The sequence below is a fragment of the Rhea pennata genome, chromosome 1 (assembly GCF_028389875.1).
Source record: "Rhea pennata isolate bPtePen1 chromosome 1, bPtePen1.pri, whole genome shotgun sequence".
In the NCBI taxonomy this organism is placed as follows: Eukaryota; Metazoa; Chordata; class Aves; order Rheiformes; family Rheidae; genus Rhea; species Rhea pennata.
Genome location: NC_084663.1, coordinates 13627899 through 13641812, shown reverse-complemented (window position 1 = coordinate 13641812; position 13914 = coordinate 13627899). Strand labels below are relative to the sequence as shown.

At 35.4% G+C, this 13914-nt stretch overlaps 1 protein-coding gene across 1 annotated transcript in view; it reads right to left on the bottom strand.

The window, feature by feature from the left end:
• FAM185A (family with sequence similarity 185 member A) overlaps positions 1 to 13914 on the bottom strand; it is a 41743-nt gene that overhangs the window by 16619 nt on the left and 11210 nt on the right. Inside the window, exons 3-5 of the mRNA XM_062580637.1 lie at positions 12455 to 12547; positions 8327 to 8465; positions 1726 to 1767 (exon numbers count right to left, since the gene is read on the bottom strand). Coding sequence (XP_062436621.1) covers positions 1726 to 1767; positions 8327 to 8465; positions 12455 to 12547 — 274 coding nt within the window. The remainder of the gene's footprint in view (positions 1 to 1725; positions 1768 to 8326; positions 8466 to 12454; positions 12548 to 13914) is intronic.

The window sequence follows — 13914 nt, the reverse complement described above, 5'->3', positions numbered from 1 at the left end:
TCCAGCAACACTGTTTCCTGCTTTTTATAGGATGTATGCAATATGAATTTCTCTACATGAGTACACAAGTGAATGACAGTATGAACTCAATGTTGCCTGCAAGTTTTAGACCTACTTTGGAAATATACATCATATTCTTCAGGATCTTCATTAAAAGACTAATCAACCTTCCTTGTAGCTGGGCATAAGCATCCCAACCTCAGATTAGCTAAAACAGCAACACCTTTGTAGCTCAAGAGCAGCAGAAATTCAAAAACCTATGGATGTAAAAAGGCTGCAGCAGTGAAGAAAAGGTTTTCGTTAACAGTTTTATTAAGAACTGGAGGTTGACATTTGGCCTGCAGAGAAATAGGTATCTGCATGCCTACGAAAATCCAGCCCAAAAGTCAGATCTGCCTTTTTCTTCCTATTTCTGTCAATATCTGGCAATCCAGCAAGCTATCCTGTGCCCTATATTCTTCATACATGAAGGCTTCTACTTCTGAACTTTGTCAAAACAATTAAAAATTGTTTTTAATCTCAACTTGTTAAGAATTGATCCACTGGATCTTAAAAGGCATTCTGCCTTTGGAAAAAAAATCCTCAAGAATCTAGATGGGGTTTTACCCTCTCTAGGAAAAGGTTAGGTATAACTAATCCTTTCAGAATTGAAATCTGAAAAATAAAACTGTTCAGCTTTACAATACTTCCTAATGTTTAAACTAAGCTTGATTAATTAAGGAAAATGATCATCATTGGTTGGAAATAATCACATCCTGTGCTAAAAAAAACATTATTAAATAATTCTCATATTCCATGAGTTTATTTAACAGAAGGAAAAACAGAGTAACAGGCCTGAATTTAAGTCTGTGGTTTAATGACTAACTCATAAGAATGTGTACTGCATTCATTTTCCAGGGATATTAATACAGATTGTTTAGAAGTATAAAAAAAGGTTATAATAGTACAGCTCATTCCTGCAGGATGCTTAATACTGGGAAGAAGACTTTGAGATTTGGGTCTGTAAACATGTTTATTTACAGAAGAGGAAATCCTTCAGTATTTCATTAAAGAGACACTGAATCTTGTCTACAGTTTGTTACTTCAATTTTCTATCAGAGAAATAACCAGTTAGTGTTGCACTTCTGTGTCAATACACTGTAAAAAAAAAAAAAGTAAAATAGAATAACCCTAGTATTTTTCTAGCATAATGCAGTATTTAATGATACATTATGTTATTGCACTGTATAAAAGCTCAATTTACTAAAAATAAAAAATAAAATAAAAAATTAAGAGCTATATTTCATTGTGAAAAACAACAACCACTGTCGTACATTGTAGTATTTTAGAAATACTGTTTTATAAGTTTTCCCAGAAGCTGACTTTTAAAAAAAAACACAGTATGTAATTCACCACGACTACATGATGCTACACGATACAAAAATAAAACAAAGTTAGTCTTTGAAAATAACAAATGTAAGATACAGAAGGTTAAAAGGCAAAATGATTACATCTGAGGTACACTTAATTTTCCTCTCATGTCCTTATGTCCTCTCCTAACCTGTGAGAGGTTTTCTAGGCTCAGCCTAACATCCCAGGCCCTGCAGGAATTGTGGCATCAAAAGGTAGAAGGCCTCCTTCCCTTGTGAAATCACCTCCTTTTTTCCTCCCCTGCAAATAATTACCTTTCAGAAAAAAGAAGGGAAGACTGGGAGAGTATTATCTGAGACATAAGGCAGAACCTACCTACTGTGATACTCCCTGTTTCTGTCTGTAGGGTGGTGTTACCTATTAGAGAAAGAAAAGGAAGAAAAGAGGCATTTTAATGTTAAAAACAGATTTAACTGTTCTCTCAAATCATAACAAAGATTAAAGGAGTGTGATCTCATACACACAATAATATTATCGTTATAGTAGAATATTTGACTCGCATATAAAAGCAGAACAGCATAAGTAAGTAATACTGCTTAAACACTACTGCTTTATAAACAAACAAACAAATCAACATATGTGGATAAGTAATAATGAAATGATTCCAGACAAGAAAAACACTGAATAAAACTTGAAGGCACAGGCTGGGTGTGGCAGAGAGAAAAGCAAAGAGGCATTTTGAGGCTACTGTCCATCATTTTATTTTATGCCATTTTTTTTTCAATTGTTCAGAGGACTGCAACAGCACTATGGCTGATTAAAAGTAGTTTAACAGGATGAGTAACAAAGAAGTTATACAGAGAGACAGACAGAACCTGTGTATCCAGACACACACATATGTTTATGTGAGCCTGGAAAGTCCGGAAAAAAAAAATCTCTCCAACCTCAGGATAGGGATTTTCTGCTTTCGCCTGGAGGGTGAAAGCACGGCCAACTGCCTAAAGAATCCCTGAAAACTGGCTACTCCCTCCAAACTTAAGTGCATAATGACTGACTATCAATAGTCTTCACTGACTTCATCTGGATCCAAGTGTGCCGGGGTCCCTGAAGAACATCAAACAACAGTGTACAAAGCATAAAATGTAGAATGGCCTCCTGCTGAACTTGCCAGTGCCTGTTCAGAGTAATACATAGTACTTCATCCTTAACTTTCATAAAAGGAACGCTCCTCTTTACCTATGGCATCATGAGAATCTGAAAGGACGAGAGAGATACCTTGTACCAAAAGCCATCTATGCTTTTCAACAGCCTAAAAAAATTGGTAGAGCAGTTATAGTTCCAAATCCATATATATATATATTTTATATATATAGTACATGTACAATTACATTACAAACAAAATGCTTTAAATTAAAAAACTAAATGACAACAGTTCATTCATATCACTCCTTCATTTTTCCAGGAGAATAACAAATTGAAAAAAACAGACTGATCACAGTAATTTTGTCCAATTTTAATTCAGTGATACATAGCATTTGTGAGAATGTTCAGATCCTTTGGAAGAGGCCTCTAAAATCTGCAAGCAGATTAAGTTCTGCTCCCAACATCTTCTGCCACTACACAACAGTAAGCAGACACTAGGTTTAAGTGCATTCCATCAACATGACCTGCAGTGTTTTTCTTAATGGTCCATGGACTAGAAGTTAGAAAAGCAGTCTGTTATCAATAGACTTATATTTATTGTTCTAAACACACCCTGTACAAAATATGAGTGGTTATGCATGCCAGAGCTGAAACAAAACCATTTTTCAAATGAGTTGAAAAGAGGTTTGGCTTTACCATTTCCCCTCCCCACCCTGCACAAGAGGTATACATACTATATAATTATTCAACCTTCTCCCTCCCTCTTTTCATTACTAGCACTTATTTCTGTACAACCAACAATAAAAAAAATCCTTGGGTTTTGTAAGCTAGCAGGTCGCATAGAACTGAAGCTACATTACACAGTCTGAATATAGGCCTTGGAACGTGAAGATATGCTGGATCTGTTCTTCATTTTTCTCATTTTTTGTTTTCTGTTTTGTTAAACAGATCCTGAAGAACATTAAACATTTAGTGATTAATAGGAGTTTGATCTCTAACTTATATGGCAGATATTAGTGGAGAATGCAAATATGTATTATGGTGATAGGTACAGGTTAAATATTTAGCTAGAAGAGAAGCTGCTTTTAAAGCAGATAGGAATTTCCTGCTATATTATGACCTGCAATGTCTACAGACTATGCAAAAAAACATGCTTCTGGTCATGTAATTGTACCATGTAGATTATCACTTATAATTTTTAAGCTAACCAACTCTTTTTCAGATACATCAGGGCAGAGGGAGAAAAACCTGACCAGAGGTTACTGGTTTGATTATCATATCCAACTGAATTCAGCATTGTAGCGCAGTACGATAAAGATCAAAATCTAATCTTTTCAATAGAATACTGACAGGAGTGGTTTAATGTTTTGTTTTAATTGGAAAAAAAAAAAGTTGTAGTCTTTCCTATCATGTATAAGCTTTGCTTTTCCATAAGCACTGTAAAACTTCCAACTATAGTACTGTGAGTCAGAGTTCATTAAAGACCAAGGGCAAGATAAGGCTTTTGGGATAAAAACAAAGACATCACTTTATATTGTATGATTTCTGAGCCTTCAATTTGTTTTGATGACTCTCAAAAAACATAGTGCTGTTCTAATGCACAGAAAAGCAAAGAAACAACCATACACCTTTTCACCACTTTGACATTGTGTTTTAAATTTGAATCAGACTAAACTAGAAAAGTTAAAGTAGCTACAATAAAATTCATTTTCACAGGCCTACTTTATATAAAGCAGTACTTGTCAGTATGGAACATACTTTTGTATGTCAGACTGTTTTGGGAAAGAAGTGCTGAGTTCAAGCATAAGGTACTTCATTCTACTTACTGCACATTTTCTACTTTGTCTTATTCAGATTATTGAGAGGACAAGGCAGCTATGTGTTCAGTCTTTCCTATGTATTAATCAGTGTGTAAAATATATAGTTACTGCAATACCAGTATTTATTTTCCCATGTGATTCTCTCAAAATAAAGTCGTCCTTATTTGACTACAACATAAGAAAAGGTAAAAGAAAAATTAGAAGTCTTGCACCTGAAATAAAATTATTCTATAGAGCAGTATAAGCTGAGTGCTGGATATCTGGAAAGTGGCTTAGAGGATGAGGACGTGGAGCTCCTGACAGATACCAGCTTGAGCATCAGTAAGCAAAGGAGGAGCTGTATTAGTATGAGTAGGGCCAGCAGGGCAAGGGAAGTGATTATTCCCCTCTATTCAGCACTTGAGATGCATTTGGAATTCTGTGTCCAGTTTTGGGCTGCCCAGTCAATAACAATATTCACGTACTCAAGGACTCTGCAGGAGAGCACTAAGATGATTAGTAGGCTGGAGCACAAGACACAAAAGAGGCTCAAAGAGCTGGGTTCATTTTGCCTTGAAAAGAGAAGGCTCATGACTGATCTTGTTGTGGGTCTCTGGCTTCCTAATGGGAAGGCATACAGAAGAAAGCCAGGCTCTTATTGAGGGAACACAGCAAATAGAAGGGATAGTGACTACAAATTGCCACAATGGAAATTATGATTCAATCTAAGGGAAAGTTTTTTCAGCATAAGGATAATTCCAAACTGGAACAAGTTGCCCAAGAAGCTTGTGGAATCTCTGTCCTTGGGGATAATTCAAAGTTCAACTAGACAAGGCAGTGAGCAAGCTGCTCTAGCTGACCCTGCTTTGATCCAGGGGCTGGACTAGATGTCCGTAAGTCCCTTCCAACCCAGACTATCCTGCAAATCTAAAAACAAAAACAAAAACAAAAACAAAAACAAAAAAATCAATCCAAAGCTTTGGCACAGTTGCAAAGGAAGAGTTTAAATCCCTGTTTATTCTTTCTACATGCCTCTACAGAGAGAAGTTTCACTAATGTTTTTGCCCTTAGCTATGATAGCATATTTCTTAGTCTCAGAGCTGCTGTCTCCCCACCTCCCAAGGTGTTAACTAGCAAGCTCAATGGCATCTGACATCTGTTATGCCTGCTATGGAAGCTGATTAAAATGAATTGGAAGCTGATTAAAATGACTTAAAACCAATTTCATCAAAATAATGCATTATTCTTTTATCTTAAAAGTACAAAGCATGCAAAAGAGCAATTAAGAATGTCTACATGCATGTTCTCTTTTCTCCACCTTAATTTCACCTTGCAATACTAACTATAGTGAACAGTCCCTGCTAAATGTTAAACCTATTCAGTTGTGGATTGGATTATAGATTTTTTTTTTTTTTTAATTCTGTACACTCAGTGATATTTCCATAGAGATCTTGATCCCCCATTCTTAGGATAACTTCTTCAATGGGAACAATACATTTCTGAAAATTTCCAATATGACTACTGGATTGAAGCAGTTAGATTTTTTATTAAAAGGTGTGATTGCTTACAATACAGAAGTTTTGTTATTTTGAAAATGCTTGTGTTGTATTTCCTGCAGTGTTAGTAAGAATTGAAACTTTTCAGAGACAAGCACTTTTATATGAAAACGTTTAAGAACAGCATTTTTAAGTAAAATCTTAGATTTTCATAAATTCCTTAATTACTAGTAAATTACAAACAGTTTACACAGTGGAAGAAGGAATGAAATCTGACAGACATTAGAAAATTAAACAAACTCAATTTAAATTAAAAATTAAATGTTCAAAATACTACTTTTATTCATCATGTTATCAGAAATACAGGCATTTTATAAGAAGTCACGAAGAATTTTCATTCTGTAACAAGAACACTAGACAATTTCAGCATTATTAAACACACGATGCACACAATATGCACTCATTTTCTTTAAAAGGCTTAGGTAATCTTTTGTCTATAGCTTGTTTGTACCATGATAGGTTTAAGAAAAGTTTTTTGTTTTGGTTTTGTTTTTTTTTTTAAGTGATAGTAGAGGAAAAAAAGTTAACTTCTACCTACATACTCATGTCTCCAGAAACTGAGATAGTGGACACCAAAAGTTCTGAAGATACATCACTGCTAAGAAATTGCTTAAAGACTACAATACAGAATCACTACAGTGTTTCTGCACAGAGTCAGCTTCAGTCTTTCAGGCGTTACCTTTAATTTGGTTCAGGCCTTTCCAGAGCAGAGTTTGCAGAGAAGCTTGGCCACTGACAGCAGCTGAATTGAACAGCCTAGGTTTCAACTGCAAAACAGGCCTGAGGCAGGTTTGTACAACCTGCACTGCTCTGACTTCGCCAAAAGTTTGAGTGTGAAAAGAATGAAGACTAGCTCAGTCTTCTGAATGGATGTGCAAGTGGTACATCAAGCATAATATGGGCCTACTATCAGCTAAAGGGAAGTAGTGGGCTTAATTGCCCAAGAAATGATTTCTCCAAGTGTTTACAAACCAAAAAGGGTAAAATTGAAGTACCTCATGAGGTAAAGACTATGAGTGATCAATTTAATTTTTCTAACTTATAGTAAGATTCTGTTTTCCACTAACGTACAACCTTTAAAGTCTAACAATATTTGGTCTTATTACAGAAAGATTATTGAGGAACATGATGTTTTGCAGGAAATATTCCTCTGAAAGAACAGACTGGAAATACCAAGTAAATCTTGATGCGCAAGTTCTTTTAAAAGAAGCAATTAATATAATGTTAGGTGTTCCAGTTCCATTTAATAAAGGGCCCATGAAAATAACCCTGAAGTCAGGTCAGAAATGTCTGCATAACTTGGATAAAATTTATTTGTTTTCACATTGTTCTTTAGTGAAATTATAATGTGGCATTACTAAGAGGTAAGTCACTAACTACAGCTGTTATTATTTCACTTTTATAGCGAGATAACAAAAATAAACTCTAGGATGCACACAGAGGCATGAACACATTCACAAACTGACCATTTCACAATATGATTATATCTGTTAGAAGACAAAAAAGTCAGCTTATTGGCTAAAATACTAGAAGTAATATAGCCGACACGTTAGAGAAAAAAAAAAAACTTAGTTCTGCCTATGCGTGCTGAAATGAAGTGTAGCTAGCAAGTTATGATCTAGTTTTCACATTAAAATACATCAACAACAGAATTGCTCCTTTAAAGGAGAAAGGAATCATTTCTGAAGCAAGATAAAAACATGAAATTGCAGTAAGTTTTTTTACAGGGCAGAGCTAGAAGCCTGAAATTCATACCAACTTCACACCCACTCTTCATACATCCTAGAGCTTTACTTAATAGAAATCACTAAATACAATAGAGCATAGACATAGTTCAGTGGCAATGTCATTAAATTACTGATACACACTAGGTTCCAACCTTGACTATTATTTATACGAAAGACACTCAAGTTAGTTTTAGTTCTGAATGAAGCACAGTAAAGGGTAGAAGGATTAAAGAATGTGGCTTTCATCATAAAGATTAGAAACTGTCACAATTTTATTACTACAGGATGCTAGCACATACACAGATCATTTCTGATAAAAGCTTCCAGATATGACCAAATTCTACCAGAAATCTTACTACGAGCTGGATGAGCTAACTTGGATATGAACAAAAAGTTGGGGGTGGAAGAAGTATCTTTACCTCCTCCTTTTCTTTTAAATACATTTTTCAGTGCTTAATTTTACAATATTTTAATATATACCCTTAGCACATGTGATAATTTTTTTTCCCCTGTAACATACACTTTTTCCTATTCTATAAGAAGTGCACTTATGAAATTGTTTTAGAAATAAATACAGTATGTGATATTGTAAGCTAATCCTCAATCAATTCAGCCTCTAACCAGCATTGACTTATTTCATTCACGTACTGCACGATTATTAGACTATAGCATTAGTCCTTTTGTTACTATGGACATTATGAATATCTTAACAATGACTAAATTTCTGACAGTATTTCTTTTCCTATCTTACCATGAACACTTCCCAGTAGAATATCACCAGCTACTGAAGACAGAGATGAAGATTCTGCATAGAGATACTTAGTTTTCAGCAGCCCATCTTCAGTGGATATGTTGATGGAAGTCCCCTGCAGCTTCTCTATACTCACGCTCTAAGAGAAATAAACTTAAATAAACATAATGGAAAACTTGTCATCCCAGTTTGAAAAGGCATAAAGAAGTAACACTACTAAAGACAGAACAAATGGGAAGTAGGCTTTAGTATAAAACAAAATGGATCTGAGTTCTTGGTTAAAAACTGCACAAGACAGAATAAACGAAACAACATCTTCATCTAGCTCTAAGAAGTTAATAAGTCTTTACAATATTCCTATGAATTATTGCCTCCATTATACAGGCAAAGAACCTATACATGCAAAAACAGATCAGTGAAAGAATAACTTGACTATTAAAAAAAAACCCAAAACATTTCATTTTGAAAAGTTAAAAAAAATATCATAGCCTTAATAACTAAGACTTAACGCTCATACGTGATTATGACACTTCACAGCTTTGGTAATCAGCTTACTGTGACATATACCAAAAAACCCACAGCTTTTCTTCTTCCATGTAGTTATTCATGCAGACTTTTCACTTGTTCACTTCATGAACATAGCTATGGTGAAAGTTTACAACAACTAAGGAAAAAAAAACCACAAAGCCACAGCAGCTCTTTCTCTTGGTGTAACTTTGTCTTTCCTTGGTTACCCCCAAGCTATATAAAGCCTTGAAAATGAGCGATTATCTCCACTTTTTTTTCTTCCCTCCACGGCCTCACAGGGCTCCCCGTAACTCCCTCAGCCACTAGCATAAAGGATGGCAAAGAACAAAACTTCCATGGTATATAGCCAAGGCAATAAATAAAAGAAAAGCCACTGCCATTTTATGCTCTACAATCTAAATCTATTTTGAAGAGTTAAACACCCTGCAAAGTACCATCGTTGCATCACTGCAGCGTCATCACTGCTAAGAGCAGAACAAGAATACAGGCAGCCATGCTTAAGGAAAAAACAAATATGAAATGTCCACATATCTAAGTGCAAACTGTCTGTCTAGATCTCTCCTCTATAACGAAAGGAAAGCACAAGAAGTTTCATTTGTTACCACTGTATGCAAGTTCTGATCCTACTTAGAGATTTACCTTATTTATATATTATGAGCTACCTTATTTTAAAATACTTATATATAAATAACACATTTGCCAACTCACCTTGCCTACCAACCTCACTACCTCTCTTATAAATGTACAGCTGTAAGCAAGTCATCTTAATACATAATAAAAATTAAGCACCAAGGCAGCCAGTCAGTATTAAAAAAACTACCAATATGACAAACATTTGTTTCAGAGGAACCAAAATGTGAGGGGGAGAGGAGAAGGGAAGAAAATCAGACTGCTCAAGTCCAGGACTAAAAGTACTCTAGATCGTGTGACTTTTCACTAAGACTAAATATATTTTTAATTCCAAATTATTTAGCTTTTATGAATTTTTGGCATAATACAAGCGTTTGGCTCAGTTAAGTAAGTGCTATACAACAGTCCCTGTGGCACAGATTAGCTAATGACTCCCCAGTTAAATAAACTGGATGATTTTGTCCGTTCATCCACAAGGTTTTCTGGGAAAATCCTCTCTTGAGAGCAGAGTCTTGGGAGCTGCAGATTGATCACATGCTCAGATTCTGACAGTTTTTCCTTACCCTTTTTAAAGAAAAAAAATATCAGTCTATCATCATAAATCAGACTGAATTGTTTTTTGCACCTGAACACATTTCCAAGATGTAAACTAATGTCTTGCTGTGTTTAAGTAGAACAACTCCTTCCTCACATGTTCTGTATTTCTTGGCTTTGTTTTTTGTGTTATCCTTGCTCAAATACTTGATGAATATATTCACTGCTTTCCCCCTATCCCATTAAAACCTTGTTTCTGAAGTGTTTTTAGTGACTTTCACCACATCCTCACCTCGTTCAGGAGGGAACTGAAGAATCCCTGACAATGTTGGTTTTTAACAGAAATGCTGACTACATTGTGTAACTACATAGTGATGACAACAGCTGATGGAAGAAACATCTCGTGCAATCACACATGGGAGATGTGAGGTAGACTGATTACTAACAGAAGCGGCCAACTGAGAAAAATACATATATATATATATCACAGAATCGTTGAGGTTGGAAGGGCTCTCTGGAGATCATCTAGTCCAACCCCTCTGCTCAAGCAGGGTCACCTAGACAGGATTGCATCCAGGCAGGCTTTGAATATCTCCAGAAAAGGAGACTCCACAACCTCTCCGGGCAACCTGTGCCAGTGCTCTGTCACTCTCCCAGGAAAGAAATTCTGCCTCATATTCAGGCAGAACTTCCTGTGGTTCAGTTTGTGCCCACTGCCTCCTGTCCTGTTGCATGGGACAACTGGAAAGAGTCTCACATTTCATACTCTCCTTTAACTGTACAGCAAAGTCTATTAATTAGAATTTCAACAATAAGCCAAAATTCTGTTTCATATTTGTAATATGTAAAGAAGGCTGTAAACTGCATCTGCTTCTTCCAGTCCCTGCGGCTGCTAGTGGCTTAGGACGAATCCTAACTCCATTAACCAGTAATAGACCCAAAGGAACTGCTGATCAATCAGCACTGATCAGTCAGAATTGTGGCATCAACATGGCATGCCACAATCAGACTTTAACCAGTTTGCTTTATGGTGGAAGGTTGTGCTAAGATGAAAAAATGTTCATTAAAAAAAAAAAGTTTGTGTGTATACATACACACATACATGAACAGCTCAGCTACAGCAGCCTCAGGGCTCCTTTGTACAAACAAAAACAAAAACAAACAAACAAAAGAGGATGGCTAGCATCCAATACAGAGAAATGCAGACAATTTAATGTCGATAATTTTTCATAAAGCCAATGACAGATTATTTACTTTACAGTATGAATTTAAGTTAATATATTAACGATCATGTGATGACAGAATCTGATTTACAAACTGTACAACAGCATCAAATGGAACTTTATTTAGGTGAGTTTGGACTCTGTCTTATAGCTTTGGCCCTATTCTTTCCTCAGCAAGGAAGAGCTAACTGTATGTTTTTCTGACTCTTCCCAATGCTAGGCATTTATCAGTTCTGACAGAGTAGTGCATGCATACAAGCTACTTCCAGATTTGACTTCACTCGACATGCTCCGATAGCAATGCTTCTGGTCTAATAAACCTTCTCATGAAGATGCCTCACCAATCTAATTGACCTCAGACTGTAGTATTATGTAGGGTCTAGCACTACGTTATTCAAATAACAGAGAATTGATTAGTTTTTGTCTTACCATGGGGGGGGGGGAAATCATAGTATGAGATTTGTCTCATAGTGCCATCTGCTGAAGAAAAGTATGCTACTCCTTTCTGGAATTGTTTTTTTGTTCATGATACTTCTCACTGAATCTCTCATAACAAGATTATATGAGATTGCATTTCCTTAGCTGCAAAACCATATAAAAGCTGATGAGAGGCAGGCTTTGTATGACTGTATAATGCTGGAAGTGTAATGCATATGCAACTATCAAGCCACTATCCGGAAAACAAACTCAGGTGCCTATTGCAGAGTTCCAAGTGCATAAATACTAGCCAAGTAAATTTAAGTCCGTTGTGAGGGCCTAAATAATTAAGGCTGGTGAGTTGTATGTACTTATGACAGATTAGTTAATGCAATATTGTAAGTTTTATTTTTACTCAATAAGATGCATTAGGGTGTAAAACTAGCTGTTCGTATATTTTTGAACAAGAACACAAACTTCTTCTAGGAATATTACTTTTTTTATTAAAAGAAAAAATAAAAGCTTAAGTTACATCCTACAAGCTCCATGTTAATGGAATGTTAACATGCTTTTTGTTACATTTTTTGTGGAGCCTCTGTTTACTACTCCAAACCAAGCATAAGATAAGATAGTGTAGGCAGACAGATTCCGTATGTTAATAATGAACTGATAATTAGCCTATGATGATCATTAAGTTTTGAAGAATATTTATTTCCTGAAGGATGTTTGTTATTTTGCAACACGCAAGTTGAACTAATGACATTCACTGGAACAGAAAGCTTCAATTCTTACTTACACCCTTTTCTGTAGCCTGAATATCTGTATTTCCACAGAGCGTTCCAAGACCAATTACTTTGCCTCCATTTGTCCGTATGTCGATTTTATGACTCTGAAAAAGGTTTAAAATTCATACAGTTAAGACACGCACAACTGGAGAAGAGTTACCTTGTTTAAGCTGTACAATATCCACAATAATTATCTTAGTCTGCAAACTTCTATTTTACTACTTAGCTTTCTTCTGAACTGACTGTGGAAGATGCCAGTTATTTCAAGTGGAGTTGATGCCTCAAAATCATCTGTCTTTTTGACACAAAAGGCAAGAAAAAAAATAATGCTGGAGAATCCTTTACTATCAACACAATTCTTTGAGCAAAAGGGTCACTCAGTATACACTGAAATAAGCAGTATAGAGAAAGATGGATCTCTGGATTTTATTTATACTAGAAATAAAGGTATGGGTATACCCAGTGCTGTAGCGTAGAGCTAACATGTACGACATGAACTAACAGTAAGAAACTAACTTGTAGGTATACTGGAACCAGTATACCTACAGTGTCACAGAACTATCCTTAGGATTCTATATATCTATATATTTATATTATACTCACACACAGTACTCAGCACAACTTACTCTTGGAGCCATATATATAATCATGTATTTCTATGGATGCATCCCAGTGCAAACCCAGGCCTCTAGGTAATTATGAGACTAGGCTCTAGTGTTTTACTCAAACAACACCATCATTCAAATTAGGTACTTTAGATACAGCATCTGCAATTGCTATCTCAAATTTTTCACAAAGAAGCCAAGTTTTAAATTAAAACACTATAATCTCTTTACTTTTTGGCTGCTGCATACAAACAACAACAAAAAAAAACAAGTTGAAGAGCTATATCAAAAAGGGGAAAGAAAGGCAACAATTAGATTTAGACATGCATGAAATATACCAGGAATCATAAGAGAAATCAATTCTCAAAAAGACAAAAATTAAGTCTTGAGATGTAAAACCAATCAGATGGGGTGTAGCGGAGATGGGGGAGAAAAGCAGGTGAGGAAGAAAGAGAGATCAAATTTGAATAATCTAACTGTACATTCCTAAATACTAACTTCTGCAACAAATCTGATTTTAACTAGTCTATGGACCTCAATAGCAAAGCTCTTTATTTCTATTGAAGAGGGTACTAACTCCTGTAGACAGTATTTAAGACATCATCTTCAAAGCTGACAAGCAAACTTGAAATTTTCAAGATATTTTATGATTAAATATCTAACTGGATAAGCCACAATAAATTGTATTAACTGTTATTAGATGGCAACAAGATTAAGACCGAAAAAACAAAAGAAAAACCCCTACCCATAACCAACCAAAACCCTTAAAAACTGTGAAACCAAATTGTCAAGATGGAAAATATTTATTCATACCACTCATACATATTTCTAACAAACACCAAGAACTGGAAGTTTCGTATGGCTTA